Genomic DNA, 17386 nt, shown 5'->3' with positions numbered 1-17386 from the left:
AGTGTCCCTTAGTTAGGGACAGTAATGCTGAGGACTTCTGTGTAGGAGATCCTGGTATAGGCCTGTGGGCACCAGGCACTAAACTGTATTTATTTTTTAAACACACAGAGATGCCACAAGGTGGGGGCGCTCACCCGAAATGGTCACAGAGCTTCCCTCCCTTCCCTGGGGAGACCTGGAGGGGCGTGAGTGAGAAAGGGCTTTCATGCCTGCCCTCCACACACCCCTGGAGTTTACATCCTTTCAAACGAGGTTGTATTTCTCTATTGCTTGTATGAAATAAAATCCGGATCTAGAGGCCAGGGGGTGACTCCAGAGGAGTGTGTGCCCAGTGGGGATGGAACCTGCCACAGGGCAGGAGGGTGGAAGTGAGGGGAACAGGGGAGGTGAGGAGTGCCCCCGCCCCCGTCATCTGATAGGTCCCAGGCCAAGGGAAGGTGTGCGTAGATCTGGGAGTCTGGGCGGGTGTGTGGGTAGGGGTGCTGTACCCCGCGTCAGGCCAGCCCTGGGGGACACTTCATGCAGGAGGTCCCTGAGCCGCCCCTGCTGTGTGAGATCAGCCCGTCTATCGTCTATCGGGTGTGTTGTCTTTGCCAGGCTCCGGGCCACATGGCTGATTGAGATGCTGCAAGTGGAGCAGGGGCCCAGGGAGGGCAAGTCCTCAGCTCTCGGAGGCTGTACCACCCCAGACAGCGAGGCTGACATCCCGAGAAGGGTGAGTGGCAATAAGCCAACAGAAAAGGTGACGGGACAAGGTGTTCCAGGCAGCTGGAATGGCAGATGCTAAGCCCCTGAGCTGTGTGAGAGCCAGCTAAGTTCTGGGAAACAAAACTAGGTCAGAGTGACCAGCAGAGAGGGAGGTGGGGGGTGGGCAGAGGACAGGAAAGAGGCCACTGCCTTGTGGGCTTTGTTCGGTGTGGGAATTCCATCATGAGGGGTGAGGAGGGGACCCTGGGAGCCAGAGCCAGTGGGGAGGCCGGGGCAGCTGTCCAGGCTGGAGTGTGTGTCCCATGGCACTGGGACCTAGCAGAGTGGCTCAGCGAGGGGTCTGTACAGGGGAGACTCTTAAGCCCAGCCCAATGAGGTCCAGGGAGTTTGGGGAGAAGGAGGACCAGGCCAGGGAGCCCAAGGCTGCGCTCAAGGCCCAGACTCTGAAGTAAGTGGAGCACAGGGTCGGCCCTCCCGAGACGCTGCCTGGCCAGGAGCACAGCCCACTGCTCAGGCAGGACTGACAGGCACCCACTTGCCCACTCTGGTCATGGCAATAGGGAGCACAGCAACAGGGCGCAATGAAGGCGCAGGCTGGGTGGGGCGGCGTGTGGGCCTTTGGAGTTCCCCGGGTCTGCTCCGGGCACCCAGGCTTCCAGGAGGAGGCTGAGTCAGCACCACGGTGGCTACTTCGTGGCTCCAGTCTTCCCCACCCCCTCCCTGCTACTCCGGCCACTTGGGAGAGTCATTTCATTTCTCAAATTAAAAATCCATTTTGTGCTGTGAATAATAGATAGGATGAGCCCTGGGAGGTGGGGCGGAGGACAGGATGCTGGTTGGGGGGATGACTTCCAGGGCACAGAGGATACCGAAGAGCCAGCAGTGCAGAGAGGGAGGCTGGGCGGGCAGAGCATAGTGGAAGCTGGGAGGCACCCCCCAGTGTGGAGGCAGCTCTGGGGTTCAGCTCCCGAGGGGCTCAGGCAGCAGGCAGATGGGGGCCCAGTCTGCCCCCCAACGCGTGCATGCCAGAGGGGCACAAAACTGTGTCTGATCGTCACAGGGCCTGGCTTCCGGTTGTCAGTGCCCCTTTGGAGTGAAGCATTTAGCACCTCACTGGGTGCTAAATGCAGAATGAAAGCACAAAGCAGAGGAGTTCGAGGGACAGGGTTGGGAGGGACGGGAGATGGAGGGCACAAATTATGAGTCGTTATACTGAATGTAAGCTGTAATTAAAAAAGATGTAATGTTTCTGCAACTGGACATTACCCTGTACATCTACCAAAAAAATAAAAAGCAAAAAAAAGCACAAAGCGCCACTTTGCCACACCGTGCCCTCCCCTCGATAGTAGCAGCTCCCCGGGCTGCTACTCCCGGGGAGCTAGGGCTGCTCTGCACCCCTGCCCCAGAACGCAGTCCTGGCAGGAGTGGGCTGGGCTGGGGCCAGGGTCAGGGAAGGGGTACTGGGGAGGGGTTTGGGAGCCGACCAGAACCCCTAACTTCTGTCCTTCACATGGCTCAGGACTTCTCCTTCCAAGGCAGCTCTGGCCACGCTCCCTCACTCCTGTTTCCCCCACCCCCCAAGCTGGGGCATCCATTTGCCTCACTCAAGGCTTGGCTGGACGCTGATGCCACATCCATTCATTCTGTTGTCCTCAGGGGGTCACCTTGACCATGAGAGAGAAGAGCTTGGGAAGCCTCAAAAAAGAAAGTAAGGGAGTTCCAGTCGCTTCTGCTCACTTCCCCTCCATAGAGGGGTGGGGGAGCGAAGGAGGCAAGGCCTGGTCGCTCTTATTGGTGGGCGGGCAGGGCCACCAGGACTGAGTGGTCATGGGCCCTTCCCAGGGTTGGGGGTGGTGCTGGCTACTGAGCCCAGGGCTGGGTATGGAGGATGAGGTGTGGAGCAGAGCAGCCAAGTGAGACCCACACGCAGGGCGGCCTGGCTGGGAGCGGGGACAGATCAACCGCGGCTGAACCTGGGAGAGGGGGGCCAGAGGAAGGTTCGGACAGCTGACCCAGGAGGAGGGAGGGGCACAGGAGGAGCTGAGGGTCTGACCCCCACCCCCACCCCCCGCACTCGGCTGGGCGCTCAGGTCCCTGGGCAAGCGGGTTGGCCTTTGCACCTTTCTGCCTTTCGGTGGGAAGAGAGAGTCGGCTCCCTGAGACAATATCCATTTTTATATTTCTGGGAAATTTCACGGCATTCATTTCGGGGAAAATAAAAGCTGTCATTGCTGGAGAAATGATACCAATCAGGGCCTGAAAAGGCTGGAAAATTATCCTTCTGGAGACATGTCGTTGAGGGGAAAATGCAGATTAAAAGCACAAAGAGCCACTTTGCCACCGCCCTGCCCTCCTCCCCCGCCCCCGCCCCGCCCCCCTCGTGGAATCGCCACATTTTACATAACCCCACCTCTCTTCTGTGGAATTAATTGGACCCAAGAAGAACATAATGGGCAGAGGAGGACTGGAGATGACCAGAGGAGGAGGCAGAGAGTATCCAGAGCAGTGGCTGAGAGATGGACAGGTGGCCAGATATGGGACAGGCAGAATGGGGACAGAGGTGACCACTCAGGTTTAGGGGCCTAGTGGCTGGGCTGACGAGAAGCCCCAGGGAGGGGACAAGGTGATGGACCCTTTAAGTCCTGGCTTTGCATGCTTCTAATCGGATGGGGCTCCACAGCAGCCTGAAGCTCTCAAATATTGTCTGGGCCAGTCCTGCAGGCCTGGAAGAGCTAGTGCTTCGTGGGGTCCCCTCTTGGGACAGTGAGAGCAGAGGGGGAAGCCCAGGCAGGGCAAAGAAAGCTGAGACCCCAGAAAGAGTAGCTCCAGTGGATATCTGTGGTGAGCCAGGCAGGAGTGGGCTCTGCCTGAGAGGCTGGTGGGGTGGGAGGGGGGTCCCTCTTTAAGAAGCAAATTGTAGGGAAGAAGGTAGTAGGCGGATAAATTCGGAGTGGCTCCACACCTACCCTGTCCTCCCACCAGGCCCATGCCAGGGTCCTGAGGCCCAGGGCCTGCCTAAGGATTGGACTGCAGGGCAGAGCAGGGCAGGCAGCCTCCCTGCCGCTGGCAAGACGGGCTGGCTCTTTACTCTCCAGTCCTTTTCTCCCCCTCCGGTCAGGGGCTTCCCGAGCAGTGGGTGCCAAGGCCAGTCTGGGTGTGGGGGGAGGGATGCAGCCCCATCCCCGGGGGCCCCCTTCCTGCCGCAGACTCCAGGGCTCTTCCTCCAGCAGGGGCTGGGTGAGGGTTGCGCGGGCGACCACAGCCCCAGACGTCCCCAGGGGAGGTCTGGGTGGGCCGGGGCTGAAGCGGAGGACCGGGAAGTCCCCTGATTGAAGCCCGCTCTCCGCCGGCGCTGTGAAGACGCGTTCCGCAGCTTTTCGGGGAGTCCTCCTTGGGCACTCGGGGTTCGCACGGCCCGTGTGCTTCACCTCTAGCCTGAGCCCCTCATCGGCTGGCTGGTGCGCAGCCTCGAGTCGGGACATGAGATCGGGGGGGACCCCTCCCCAGGATTAGTGGGAGACCCCACTCTTCCCGGGACGCGGTTGGAACTGGAATCCCCGAGCCCGGAGTCGGTGCGAGACCCTCGAGAGCGTGTCCCCGCAGCCGTCATCACCGCCCCCAAGCTTCCACCGAGCTGCCAGGTAGCCTGGATGGAGGCGAGAGGAAGGAGGGGGTGGGGGGGCGGGCAGAGGAGGGTGGAGCAGCCGGCGCCCCCTCCCTCGGGGCCGGCGGGCGGTGCGGCGCGGCAGCAAAGGAGCGGCAGGCGTTTGGAGAGAGCGGCCGCCCGCCCCGCTCCGGCTCAGGCTTCGGTTCGGGCTTGGGCTCGGGCTCGGGCTCGGGCTCGGGCTCGGGCTCGGGCTCGACCCGCTCTGTTCCCTCTCGGCCCGGGCGCGCACCTGATGGGTAAGTGGCACTCTTGTCTTCTGCTGCCGTGGCCACCACCGCAGCCACCTCCGCTGCGGTGGCGAGCCTCTGGGCTTTGTCTGCGTCCCCGCAGCTCCGGCTCCGGCTGCGCCTGCGACTCCCCGGCTGGGCTCTCCAGCTCCGCGGACTGCGCCGCTCGGCGCCCAGGCTCAGGGCGTGCGGGCCGACTCCCTCTGCGCCAGGGGTGAAACTTCGCCCAAGTTTGGGTTCCAGGGAGAACCTGTTGAAGCCGGGAGTAGCCCAGGGCGGGGACTGGGAGGCTGGGGACAGTACTGGGTCCAGGATTTTAGGGCCGTCGGGGGTTCCCCCCCTTCGTGGGCCGGATGGTAGCGACGCTTGGGAAAGGGGCTCGTGGACAGAACGAGGACAGGGCTGAGGGTGGGTCTGCCGACATCCGCCGGGGCAAAGTTTGGTATTTTGGCCTCTTTCTTGAGCATCCAGCTTCAGCTCCGGGAGCTGAAGGCGGCTTCAGGGTCCTCATAGATGCGATCCTGACCGCGCCTCCTTTTTCCAGCCTCGGCTCTCCCCTCTCCACCTGACACTCGCTGTACCAGGTCGTGTACAAGAAACACAAGGGGAAGAGAAACAGCCTTTTATTGAAGGCCAACTACGTGCCAGGCCTCGTGACCGGTGCCCCTAGCTTTCCACCAGGGGACTCCCAAATCCGCGACAGGTGTTCAGGGAGGGAGGAGACAGGTCAAAGGATGCCACTGCGCAAACGGGGAGGTGGTGGCCACTCTGAGCCTTCCCCTTTCCTCATTCTCCCAGCGGCGCAGGGAGGTCAGGCGCCAGGCCTGCTCGTTGGTGGGGACGAGGGTGACCTCCAGTCTCTGGACCTAGGCCTGCGCCCCTTTCCATCGTGCTTGTGGGCCCCAGAGGCGCCCCTCTCAGTGCCTCTCTAAGCCTGTGTCTACCCTTCCGGCAGCTGCGGCCCGGGGGGCCATGTGGGGGCCAGACCGGAGGCCGGCAGCCCGGTGGCTCCTGTAGCCAAGATCGCCAAGGGCTGCGGGGTAGCGTCAGCAGCGCCATGGAGGCCCCGTATTCGATGACTGCGCACTACGACGAGTTCCAGGAGGTCAAGTACGTGAGCCGATGCGGCACAGGGGGCGCGCGCGGCACCTCGCTGCCCCCTGGCTTCCCGTTGAGCGCTGGGCGCAGCACCACCGGCGCCCGGGCCGGGCTGCCACGCTGGAACCGGCGCGAGGTGTGCCTGCTGTCGGGGCTGGTGTTCGCTGCCGGCCTCTGCGCCATCCTAGCCGCCATGCTGGCGCTCAAGTACCTGGGCCCAGGCGCGGCGGGCAGCGGCACCTGCTCCGAGGGCTGTCCGGAGCGCAAGGCCTTCGCGCGCGCCGCCCGCTTCCTGGCTGCCAACCTGGACGCCAGCATAGACCCGTGTCAGGACTTCTATTCCTTCGCGTGTGGCGGCTGGCTACGGCGCCACGCCATCCCCGACGACAAGCTCACCTACGGCACCATCGCGGCCATCGGCGAACAGAACGAGGAGCGCCTGCGGCGCCTCCTGGCGCGGCCGGGGGGTGGGCCCGGCGGCGTGGCCCAGCGCAAGGTGCGCGCCTTCTTCCGCTCGTGCCTCGACATGCGCGAGATCGAGAGGCTCGGCCCGAGGCCCATGCTTGAGGTGATCGAGGACTGCGGTGGCTGGGACCTGGGGGGCGCCGCCGAGCGCCCGGGGCCCGCGGCGCGCTGGGACCTCAACCGGCTGCTGTACAAGGCGCAGGGCGTGTACAGCGCCGCCGCGCTCTTCTCACTCACCGTCAGCCTGGACGACAGGAACTCCTCACGCTACGTCATCCGCGTGAGTGTCCCCCGCTCCCCAGGCACCCCCGCCGGCGGCCAGGGACCCGGGGCGCACAGCCCCGCATCTCAGAGACCTGTGCAGAAGGGGAGCGGAGGAGAGAGCAGAGGACGGGAGCGTGCGCGGGCAGAGCGCAGGAGGAGGGCGCAAGTAATTTCCCTCGAGCTATTGCGGTGTTTAGTGGAGCCACGGGAGCTGCAGTGGCGCAGCCCTGTGCCAGGCTGTGAGGGCGCGGAGGGAGCTGTGTGCCCCTGAGCCCTGCGCGGCTGCGGCAGGCCGGATACCGGGGCCCCAAATGTCAGTGTGAGTGCCCCTCACTGGTGGGGAAGGTCCCTCACAGGTGGGGAAAGCAAAGGCTTACAGGAGGAAAGATTGGGGGGCGAGGACCTCCCCTCCCTCCTCCCCAGTAGACTGGTGGGGGGGGGGGAGCTTCCACTCCCTCTGCTCTGGCTAGAGGGAGGGGCTATGACACTGGATGTCTCGCTGGTTTAAGCATCTGAGTGGGAATTCAGTCTGTTTGTCTGAATGTGGCTTGTTGAGCTCTGACCTCTGCGCCTCCACCTCTCCCCCCAGATTGACCAAGATGGGCTCACCCTGCCAGAGAGGACCCTGTACTTAGCTCAGGATGAGGAGAGTGAGAAGGTGTGGGAGCCTGGGGGTGGGTGCGGGGAAGGTGTGGGGCTCCAGCAGGGGCGAACCAGGGCCTAGCGCTGACCCCCCACCCTTGACGGCCGACCCCGTGCAGATCCTGGCAGCCTACCGGGTGTTCATGGAGCGCCTGCTCAGACTACTGGGGGCGGACGCTGTGGAGCAGAAGGCCGAGGAGATTCTGCAGCTGGAGCAGCGGCTGGCCAACGTGAGCAGGGGGTACTGCTGGGGGGGCAAGGGGAGCTGGGGGATGGGGGCCTTTGGGCAGGGCTGGGTCAACCTGCTCCCCACCACAGATCACAGTGTCAGAGTACGATGACCTCCGTCGCGACGTCAGCTCCATGTACAACAAGGTGACACTGGGGCAGCTGCAGAAGATCACCCCCCACGTGAGTGAGGCCTGGCCCTGGCTGGGGAGGGGCTGTCCCGAGCCCCTGGGCTGTCCCCTCCCCAGGCTCCTGCGTTCTCTTGTATGTCCCTGTCCCCCTCCCTGTCCTCTGTGGCCCCTGGCACCCCCAGACCCACCATCCCCACCCACGGCCCCACAGCTGCGGTGGAAGTGGCTGCTGGACCAGATCTTCCAGGAGGACTTCTCCGAGGATGAGGAGGTGGTGCTGCTGGCCACAGACTACATGCAGCAGGTGTCGCAGCTCATCCGCTCCACACCCCGGAGGTACAGCTGCCCACCAGCCCCCCAGGCCCTTCTCCTGCACCCCAGCCTCTTGGTCAGCCTGACCCCCCACCTCCACCTCGGTGTGGGAGCCACACTGCTGGGGGGGGGGGGGAGTGAGGAGCACTGGAGTAGGAGCCCTGTCCCTAGGTTCAGACATGGCTGTGCCACCCGCTCTGTGGCACCCTGAGCAGGGTTGTGGGCTCCCTGAGCTGCATCTGGGGACAGTGAGGCCTGAGTGGGTCTGAACATCGGACAGGGCGAGTGTGGCCATAGCTCTGCCACCCCAGGGACACCAGGGGGAAAGCCTGCTCTCTGCCCACCTGAAAGAGGAGCAGAGACCTCTCAAGATCAGCTCTGAGGCAGACAGTCACCAGAAGTGCCCACTGTCTCTCCCCATAGCAAGTCAGAAAACAATGCTGGCCTGTGACCCGGCCGCATCAGGGGCTCTGCTTGGTGGCCGGAGGTGTGTCCCGCTGTGTGGACCCCGCCCTTTTCCCTGACTAGGCCACTCCAGGTTCTGCCTGTGTGTGCCTGGAATGACTCTCACTCCGGGGGGTGATAGGTCCCACCCCAGGCTTGGGAGTATGGGGGTGCACTGGGGTGGCTCCAGCATGCAAGCCTGTCTGGACACCCAGCTGCCTCACCTGGCCCTCAGGATCCTGCACAACTACCTGGTGTGGCGTGTGGTGGTGGTCCTGAGTGAGCATCTGTCACCGCCCTTTCGAGAGGCACTGCATGAGCTGGCACGAGAGATGGAGGGCAGCGACAAGCCCCAGGAGCTGTCCCGTGTCTGCCTGGGCCAGGCCAACCGCCACTTTGGCACGGCTCTTGGCGCTCTCTTTGTGCATGAGCACTTCTCAGCCGCCAGCAAGGCCAAGGTCAGGCTGCCCTGGGCTTGGGGGTGGGGCTATGGGTGGTGAGCGGGGCATGGGGTCCTTGCATGGCGTTGGACTGAGGATGGGGAGCCCCACACATGCCCTGCAGCCAGCTTAGGACTCTGCCCTCTCTGAGGCTCCACGCTGCTTTCACCAGGCCTCTTCCCCCAGGAAGGCTACTTGGTCTGTCGGCCACAGGAGGCCCTCCCCACCGAGCTCTGCCCACCCTCTGTAACACGCTCAATAGACACGGCCTCAGGGGTGTGTGTGACCGTTGCTGGGGCAGCTTGCCCCCTTCCAGACTGGGAGCTTTTTGTCTGAGGTGCAGGGCCTGGATCCCCTCTGCCAAGGTCTCCCTTGATGCTCAGCACCAGCCCTGAGCTTATGAAGTGGTGCTGATTGGGGGACCCCCTGTGCCAGGTGCTGGTGGCCCCAGGCTGAGCCCCTCCTGGCCAGTCTGTGAGCCCCGAGCCCTGACCCTGCAGGTGCAGCAGCTGGTAGAGGACATCAAGTACATCCTGGGCCAGCGCCTGGAGGAGCTAGACTGGATGGATGCCGAGACCAAGGCGGCAGCTCGAGCCAAGGTGATGTGGGATCCCATTCCCATCTGTTGGTTCACACTTAACTGAGCACCTACCGTGGGCCTAGTGCTGGGACAACAATGGAGACCAAGGTGCCTTTGGTGGAGTTGGCATCACCCACCTGCTCTCCTCGATCTTTGAGCCGTACCCCTAAGCTGGAGCTAGAGCTTGCTCCTCAGTGGGTGGGGGCTGTTACCCAAGGCCCGGCCCACACTCACTGCCCTCTCCTCTGTCTTTAGCTCCAGCACATGATGGTGATGGTGGGCTACCCAGACTTCCTGCTCAAACCCGAGGCCGTGGACAAGGAGTATGAGGTGGGCCTCCCCCCTGGCCTGTTCCTGCCCAGCCCAAGCAGCTGGGCTTCGCCAGGGCTGTGGCCATGACCCTGGGCAGGAGCCCACCACCACTGCAGAGAAGGAGCTAGCGCCAGGCCTCAGCTGATGCATGGGGGTGGGCATGTGGCCCACGTGGTGCTGGTCTTGCCCTGCCTCGGCCTGCCGCTGAGTGCTGCCTGTCCCCTGTGCAGTTTGAGGTCCACGAGAAGACCTACTTCAAGAACATCTTAAACAGCATCCGCTTCAGCATCCAGCTCTCAGTCAAGAAGATCCGGCAGGAGGTGGACAAGTCCACGTGGGTGCCTGGCCCAGAGCTGGGGGGGCCCGGGAGGTGCCATGGGGAGAGGGCACCTTACTGCAGCCAGGAGGTTGGTGTGGCGAACTGCCTCATGCTGTGCTGGTGCAGGGGGCAGAAGGCCTGTGCAGGTCATGAGTGGGTGCTGTCAGGGTTGGGGATCATTGGGGATCAGCCTGAGGGAGGCCCAAGACATGGCTGTAGGCGGGGCCACAAGAACAGCCCCAAGGAGAAGTTGGCTGGGAGGTGAGGGTAGTGGGGGAGTGTGCCCTGCCCCCCAGCTGACCTCAGCCTCCCTCCACAGGTGGCTGCTTCCCCCACAAGCACTCAACGCCTACTACCTACCCAACAAGAACCAGATGGGTAAGGGGCGTGTCCTGAAAGGGGCGGGGCTTGGAGTTGGGCAGGTCTCCTGCTGACCACACCCTTCCTATAGTCTTCCCCGCTGGTATCCTGCAGCCCACCCTGTACGACCCCGACTTCCCACAGTGAGTACAGAACCTGGCCTTGTCTTCACGGTGGGCGGGGCTGCTCACACCGACCCCAGCCTGGGCTGGGCCCGGGAGCCAACAGCATCTGCAGACCCTGGGTCCCCATAGTCCTACTTCATCCTTGGTAATTTAGGGAAATGTGTAGGGTTTTTTTTTTCTTTTGAATGTCTGGTTAGGTGTTTCAAAAGTGGAGCGACACTAGTGTTGAAGAAAAGGCTAAATCCCAAGTGGGGTGCCTCGGTTTCCCTCCTGCCTCCCTCCCCCCTGCTCTCCCTGTCCCCCCGACCCCCCAGGAAATGCTATTTCCTACAAGGCAGGTGCACAGTTACCGGTGGCCCCTTTCACATGTCCCATGAGGAAGCTGAGGCGGGAGTGCCCTGGGACCCTGCGGACACTCCTAGGGCCTCCCTGGGTCACCCCTAGCCTGGTCAGGGCCTCCTGGGGCCTGGGCAGCAGCCAGGCACTTTCAGAAGGCAGGTGGGGCCTGATGCTGCTGCCATGGGTGCAGGTCTCTGAACTACGGGGGCATTGGTACCATCATCGGGCACGAGCTGACCCATGGCTACGACGACTGGGGTGAGGCCTGTGGGTTGAGGATGGCGAGGGAGGGGAAGAAAGGCAGTGGGGGCAGGGTGATGATGGGCTGATTGAGGCCCCACCAGGCCCCTCTGTCTTCATTGGCTGGTGGGGGTGGGGGAAGAAACTCGATACCCAGCTCGGGCTCTGGGGGTGAGGGCCAGGCTCACCCCGCCCTGCCCGTACCCCACAGGGGGCCAGTATGACCGCTCGGGCAACCTGCTGCACTGGTGGACAGAGGCCTCCTACAGCCGCTTCCTGCGCAAGGCCGAGTGCATCGTCCACCTCTACGACAACTTCACCGTCTACAACCAGCGGGTGAGACCCCTGGCCTCACTCAGCCCCTCGGGCCTGGCTCGGCCCAGACCAGGGGTGTGCACACCCATGTGCACACACCGGCCTGAGCAAACCCTGTGTGGGTCTGTGTGCACACACCCAGGGCTGTGTGCACACCCACACAGGTGCAAGAACATGCTCACACAGGCTCCCCAGGGCCCCGAGGCACAGAGGGACTGGAGTCCCTTCTGCATGAACTCTCTGGAAAGGGGCAGGGTGGGCAGGGGCTTCTGGTGTGAGGTCTGAGGGAGGTCAGTGGGGCCCCACACAGCCCCCTGCCTTTTCCTTTCTCGCAGGTGAATGGGAAGCACACACTTGGCGAGAACATCGCAGACATGGGGGGTCTCAAGCTGGCCTACTATGTGAGCTGCTGGGGCTGGGCCTCTGACCCTTCAGGGGAGGGCTGGGGGCTGAAGGCACCTCTCCCTCCCTATCTTGCTGTCCTCTGGCCTAGGGGCTGGGGCCTGTGCCAAACAAGAGGTCCTCTGGAAAAGGAGGGACTCCCAGACCCTTGTTTGGAGAGAAGGGAGGGCTTCCTGGAGGCGGTGGCACCTGCCTGGGGTTAGCCTTTGTGGGAGGGAACACAGCTCGGAGACCATGGAAGGCAGGGAGCTGGGGCTTAGTGCAGTGGTTATGTGTGGAGTTGGGGCTGACTGGGTGGAGGGTGAGTCAGGCTGCCCCACTGTGAGCACCGCAGCTCTGCCCTCTGCACCCCCAGGCCTATCAGAAGTGGGTGCGGGAGCATGGCCCGGAGCACCCCCTGCACCGGCTCAAGTACACCCACAACCAGCTCTTCTTCATTGCCTTTGCTCAGGTGGGCCATGTGGGGGTGGTAGGGGGCCAGGGGGTGGGGAACAGCCCTGTGGGTTCTGATGGGAGTTTCAGGGCTAGTGCGCTGGGGTTTGTAGGGGGGAGGTTGCAGGGCTCCGACAGTGGACACCTGGCCTCATCCCCACTCTCCTCCCTTGCACACCTGTCCCCGACCCAGAACTGGTGCATCAAACGGCGGTCGCAGTCCATCTACCTGCAGGTGCTGACTGACAAGCATGCCCCTGAGCACTACAGGTACGCCCACCGGGCTGCCTGGGCTGCACCCCTCCTTGTGTCTGGGATGGGAGCACGTGCTGGTGGGAAGGGACAGCTGGGGGTGCTGGGCCCCACACTTGTGGGTCTCTCCTCCCACCCAGGGTGCTGGGCAGCGTGTCCCAGTTCGAGGAGTTTGGCCGGGCCTTCCATTGCCCCAAAGACTCGCCCATGAACCCTGCTCACAAGTGCTCTGTGTGGTGAGCCGGCTGCTCAACCGCCCGCCTGCCCGCACGCCCCCGCCACCCTGCACGGATTGTCTCCTGCCGGCCGCTGGACCCAGTATCAGTCCCGATCTGGGTGCCACACACCTTCCCAACCCCTCCAGGACCTGGCCCCCTGCTGGCTCCCTTATTTCAGGGAGGACCCAGAGCGGGGATGAGGCTGGGCTCCAAGACGGCGCGGGGTGAGATGCTGGGGTCCCCAGACTTGGCTCCGGGCAGCTCGAGCCCGTGGCCAGGCCGGGCTGCCCAGGCCCCACTTCTGCTGTGTATGCTGCTGCGTCCGGTCAATAAAAGCTGCTGCACCGGCACCCCGGCCTCTTCGGTGAAGAGAAGGTGTGGCTGGGGGGCCCTCTGGGAGGAGGTTCTGGCCCTTAGCACTACCAGGAGCCTAGAGACCTTCTTGTCACCCTCCTGGGGACCTTGGCTGAGCTGCCTCTGTCCTGCCTCCCCAGGCTCTTCTGTCTTTTCCACCAAGCCCCCATTCTTCCCCTCCCCCAAGTCCTGCCTGGGCTCCTGCCCAGTTCTGGGAGTGCCCTGCCCTGCCCAGCACCCCAGTGTGATTGATGCTGGACTCACTTCCCCTGGAAGTGCAGAGTGGCACCTCACCATCTCCCCAGGGGGAGGGTCCTCAGGGCCCCTCAGCCGGGCAGCAATCCCCGGCCTGGGGGAGCCCTGACTGTCACTTACACAGAGGTGGGGGCAGCCCATGTGACCTGGAGGCCGCCCCTCCAGCCTGGGTGGGCAGGTGGAGGAAGTGCAGCCTGTCACGGGTGGGAAGACAGCGAGCTGGGGGCCTCCTATGGGGCAGCCCTGCAGGGCAGTGAGGGGGGCCCGTGGGCTACCTGCCCTTCCTCCTTGGGTCTGTTTTTTCAGGGGTGGCCTCGAGGGGTCAGCCCTTCCTTGAACACTTCCTGGTGTGCCTATCCCCATCTCCCACTGAAGTGGGGGTTCCCTGCCAGCCTGTTCCAGTCACAATGCTCAGAGAATGTCTGCTCCCCTCCCAGCCTTGAGTGGGGTTTGAAAAGCCTGTTGTCTGAGCTGCGGGTGCAGCAGGCTCAGGAGTGAGAGACAGAGATACACCAGCCGGCTGACTGAGCCAGAGGGGAGCCAGTGGAGTGGGGTGGGCAGGATCCCCAGAGAAGAAACAGGACCCGACAGGACCCCACGGGAGCGGCCGAGTTCCCGAGGAGCAGGCCTCTTCCTGGGGAAAGATTGCAGCGGCCGCCCTAATCAGTCTGGGCAGGGAGCCTGCTCAGAGCCGCCCATCCAGGACAGAGGTGGGGCCTGCAGGGGTCGGCCCTGTGGAGGCTCCGACATGAGACTGCCTTGGTTTCCCCTCGGAGCCCCTTTCTCCCTGGGCTGGGCACATACATGTCACTGCCCTCAGGCAGCTGGACAAAGGACAGTTCTCTCCCTACCTGGATCTGCCTCCCACCTGCGTGGGGCCTGGTATCTGGGACCCTCTGAGCCCCACACCCTACCAACCCTCAGGCCTGGGGCCTGGCTGGAACCGGAATCCCCAGGCCTAGCCTTCTTGCCCCCACCCAGGACTCCTCAAGTTCTCCAGATCTACTCAAGACCCATCCCTCCTGTCTCCCTGCTGGCTTAGGGGAGGCCTCAAGGTTGGGGGGGCCTGTGAGGTCACTTCTGCTGTACAGTGAGAAGTACGGCAAAGCCTGGATACTCCCCTCCCGTCTGTGCCCGGCTGAGGGGCCCCTGGGGGGTGGACGTGTGGGGGACGGTGGGCCCAGGGGACCTGGGAGAGGACACAAGGCTCCTGGCCTGGAGGCAGGTCCAGACTGGGGCCCAGCTGCAAGCAGGGGACCTGATGCCCAGTGTGTGCCCCAGTCGGGGATGCCCACTCTGCTGGCTGGGTTGTGTCTGACAGGCCACGAGGCCCCCAGAGACCCCTCAGCCTGACAGGTCCCTGCCGGGCGGCTGTGTTGATGTCCCAGGGCTCCGGGGCTCCCCATGTTCCCTTGGGGGTGAGGGAACAGAGGAAGACCAGTGGGTCCAAGGAAACGCAAGCCAAAGACATCTGGGGACAGAATCCTGACGCCACTGGGCAGCCCAGCAGGGTGCAGGTGTGACATTCTGTGTCACCCATGGGTTCCCAAAGTGTTCGTCCAGACAGACCAGTAAGAGCCTCCTCCCTGCATCGCAGGGAGGCAGATGGTGGCAGGCACAGGCCCTTTAACAGATGGGGACTGGGGGGTCCCTGCCTGTGTCAGCCGATGGGCGCGTCGGAGCTGCCCAGTCCTCCAGCCACCTTCACATCACGTCCAGCATTGGCTTTCAGTGCGTCTGTTAGGAAATGAGTCCCGGTGGCCACACTGGATTGGCTGGCTCTGCTGGGGTGGAGGTGGTCAGCAAGCAGCACAGCTGTCCGTGGGGCCTCAGTGTCCCTTTCATGGAGGGGGAGTGTGAGCACAGTGGTGAAGGCCTTTCCCGCGGCGATGTGGCCAGCCTGGTTGCTGCTGGGGGCTCCCACACAGGGCTGGCCGCACCGTCTCCTGGAGGGTAGGCTGCCAGAGCAGCAAGCATCCTCAAGGCACAGCCCGCGGGGATGAGAGAAAGAAACTCCAGCTAAGCACCGAACCGGCGCCGGACAGTTTACAGCTGCACGCTGCTCCCAGGCCGCACCTGTGTGCCTGTGGCAGGGGGGCCTCAAGTTTCCCCACCTCTGCATGGGGCCCCACTGAGGCCATCCGCAGCCACGATCCCCTGGGTCACTGTTGGGTGACCTGGACAAACGACTCACTGTCTCTGCTCCCCAGGAGGATCATCAGCAGAGCTGGGGGTGCGGGTGCGGGCGCGGGCGCGGGCTCACTCACCTGTGGTGGAGCCCTCCACTCCCTCACCCCTGCCCAGCCCTGCTGGTCCTTAGGGCCAAGGCTGCCGGGGTCTCCCTCGGCCCTGGCACCCCATGAGTGCCGGCTCTGCAGAGACGTGAGAAGCCTTTGAGGCCAACTGGAGAGGAGAACTCGTGGCCAGATGTCCCTGCCTTCAGTCTCAGAGGAGACATGGGGGTTGGCAACTTGGGGTCTCTGGGCCCCAGGAAGGGGCTCAGAGCATCTGGTGCACTGAGCAGCTGGGAGCCCAGGCCTCTCTAACCCGTTCAGTGGAGCCCGGAGTCAAGTGTGCTTGCTTCTCTGCTGACCAGATGTCCGGTGCCCTGGGGGACCCAAGTGCCCCAGCTTGTGAGGTGACCCCATGCAATATTTTTAAATGCCTTGAGCCTCTGTTCCAAATGTGCTGGGAAGCCCAAGGTCCCCAAATGTGAGCACCTCCAGGGGTGGGTTTTCAGGGGACCTGGCTTTCTCCCCAGGCCCCCCTGGGTGGGCTGCCCTTTCCCACCCCACGCTCCCTGTGTGGGGCAGCACCCCACATTACTCCCCTCCCCAGGGACTGCTGCATAGGCTGGTGACATCACAGGCTTTGCAGGGGTGGGGGTGTCTAGGCTGCTGGAGGGGGCGTGGCCCTTTCCCTGCCCACCTCTCTCCTTTCTCCCTTTTCTGGGCTCCTCACCCCTCCCCCAAACAAGCTTGAGAAGCCCCCCTTTTCTTGGTTTATTAAAAAGAGCATTTGCCCTTCTCCTGCCTGCTGCAGCCTGGCCCAGGGCCTGAACACCGTCTGTGCCCTGCTGGCTGTCCCTTCAGGCCACAGTGCAGCAGGACAGGCAGCGGGCAGGGCTTGGGAGTCCAGCTTCCCTTCCCCTGTGGGACACTTTGGGACAGGGGGCGGCGGTTGCCTCCCTGAGGGGCAGCTGGGGAGAAAATGACTGGTTCCCAGCCCGCGTCAAGGACGTCGTGACAGACGGTGCATCCCCCGTGGCAAGGTTACATCCAGGAGAACTCCGACTGCTTTGCAGGGGCTGCCACCTGGTCTGTGCCCTGGTAGCAAGTGCGGAAGTTCTGCCCCGCTGGGGTAAGCCGGTCTTGATGATGGCTGAGATCAGAGGGTGCAATGGGTGCTTGAGCAGCTCCAAGCAGGGAGGCAGGGACCCTGGGAGGCATCCTCTAAGGGACCAGATGGGGAGACCTGTTTCTGGAACCGGGGGGAAATGATGGAGTCAGGTGGTAATGTCAGCCCCAAGGTCAGGACATGGCACATCTAGCATCCCCTTGTCCCTAGAGGCTGTGAGGCAGTGGGCCTGTTTTTACCTATCAGGACACTTCCTTGTCATCCACCAGAGCCATGCTGGGCTGGGCTCCTGGCAGGCAAGGGCTCAAACAGTCTTGGTAAGCAGGGGCTCCTGGTATAGCTGTGACTGGACCTATGGCGCCCTCTGGAGCCTGATCTCAGCTCTGCAGGGAGTTGTTTGGCCTGAGAGTCTGGTCAGGGCCCAAGCACCTCTGGCCTCCCACCCTGGTCTCCCACCCAGATCTCCAAGGATTTGGCGAAAGGGACAGCAGGTCTTCCTGAGGGCCTAGTGTGTCCTGGGGCCTCCCACACTTCACTCTCTCTGCAGCCTCGCCTCAACCCCAGGGGCACACTGATGTCAGGGAAGCAACACTGCTCAGGCGTCGGTAAACTCCAGCTCCACGCTGGCAGCTGCACCTCGGCTTCCTGGTACCCGCCCAGCATGGTTGTCAGGTGTCCCGGGAAAGAGGACGTGAATGCCACAGGCAAGAGGTCGGCACTGCACCCCTCCCCCATTCGCTCACTTTCGGTGGGTGGCGATGTATTAGACATTAGTGTGTCTGCCTACGGGGATTTATGGGTTATATGATCTAATTTTAAACAAAACGATCCTCCAAAACAATCAAGTGGCTTACAGAATATTCCTGTAAATAGGATTTCTGGCCAAGATGGAGGCCTCCT

The 17386-nt window shown here is 63.1% G+C and overlaps 1 protein-coding gene across 2 annotated transcripts; it reads left to right on the top strand.

Annotated features, from left to right (window-relative positions):
• Positions 1–3160: 3160 nt before the first annotated feature.
• Positions 3161–12863, top strand: ECEL1 (endothelin converting enzyme like 1). 2 transcript variants are annotated; one of them, XM_053919211.2, is made up of 18 exons: positions 3161–4349; positions 5558–6445; positions 7019–7087; positions 7191–7301; positions 7390–7482; positions 7642–7766; positions 8422–8644; positions 9127–9225; positions 9462–9536; positions 9749–9852; positions 10157–10215; positions 10289–10340; positions 10852–10919; positions 11113–11237; positions 11552–11617; positions 11974–12069; positions 12244–12320; positions 12443–12863. In XM_053919211.2, exons 2-18 carry the CDS (start codon positions 5660–5662, stop codon positions 12540–12542), a joined length of 2328 nt encoding a protein of 775 aa, XP_053775186.1. In that variant the 5' UTR covers positions 3161–4349; positions 5558–5659; the 3' UTR covers positions 12543–12863. The 2 variants fall into 2 exon arrangements, with proteins under 2 accessions (XP_053775186.1, XP_053775187.1); XM_053919212.2 differs by lacking the exon at positions 3161–4349 and adding an exon at positions 4490–4611.
• The last annotated feature ends 4523 nt before the right edge of the window (positions 12864–17386 follow it).

The sequence above is a fragment of the Desmodus rotundus genome, chromosome 2 (genome assembly GCF_022682495.2).
Source record: "Desmodus rotundus isolate HL8 chromosome 2, HLdesRot8A.1, whole genome shotgun sequence".
Lineage (NCBI taxonomy): Eukaryota > Metazoa > Chordata > Mammalia > Chiroptera > Phyllostomidae > Desmodus > Desmodus rotundus.
Note: the sequence above shows the minus strand (reverse complement) of the source record. Positions and strands in the feature narration are given on the sequence as shown.

Bases quoted from the DNA above. Each gene is read 5' to 3' on its own strand.
- ECEL1 (XM_053919211.2), top strand. From the start codon at position 5,660: ATGGAGGCCCCGTATTCGATGACTGCGCACTACGACGAGTTCCAGGAG. The intron at 7,302-7,389 runs GTGAGCAGGGGG...TCCCCACCACAG, and splicing joins TGGAGCAGCGGCTGGCCAAC to ATCACAGTGTCAGAGTACGA. The intron at 9,226-9,461 runs GTGATGTGGGAT...CTCTGTCTTTAG, and splicing joins AGGCGGCAGCTCGAGCCAAG to CTCCAGCACATGATGGTGAT.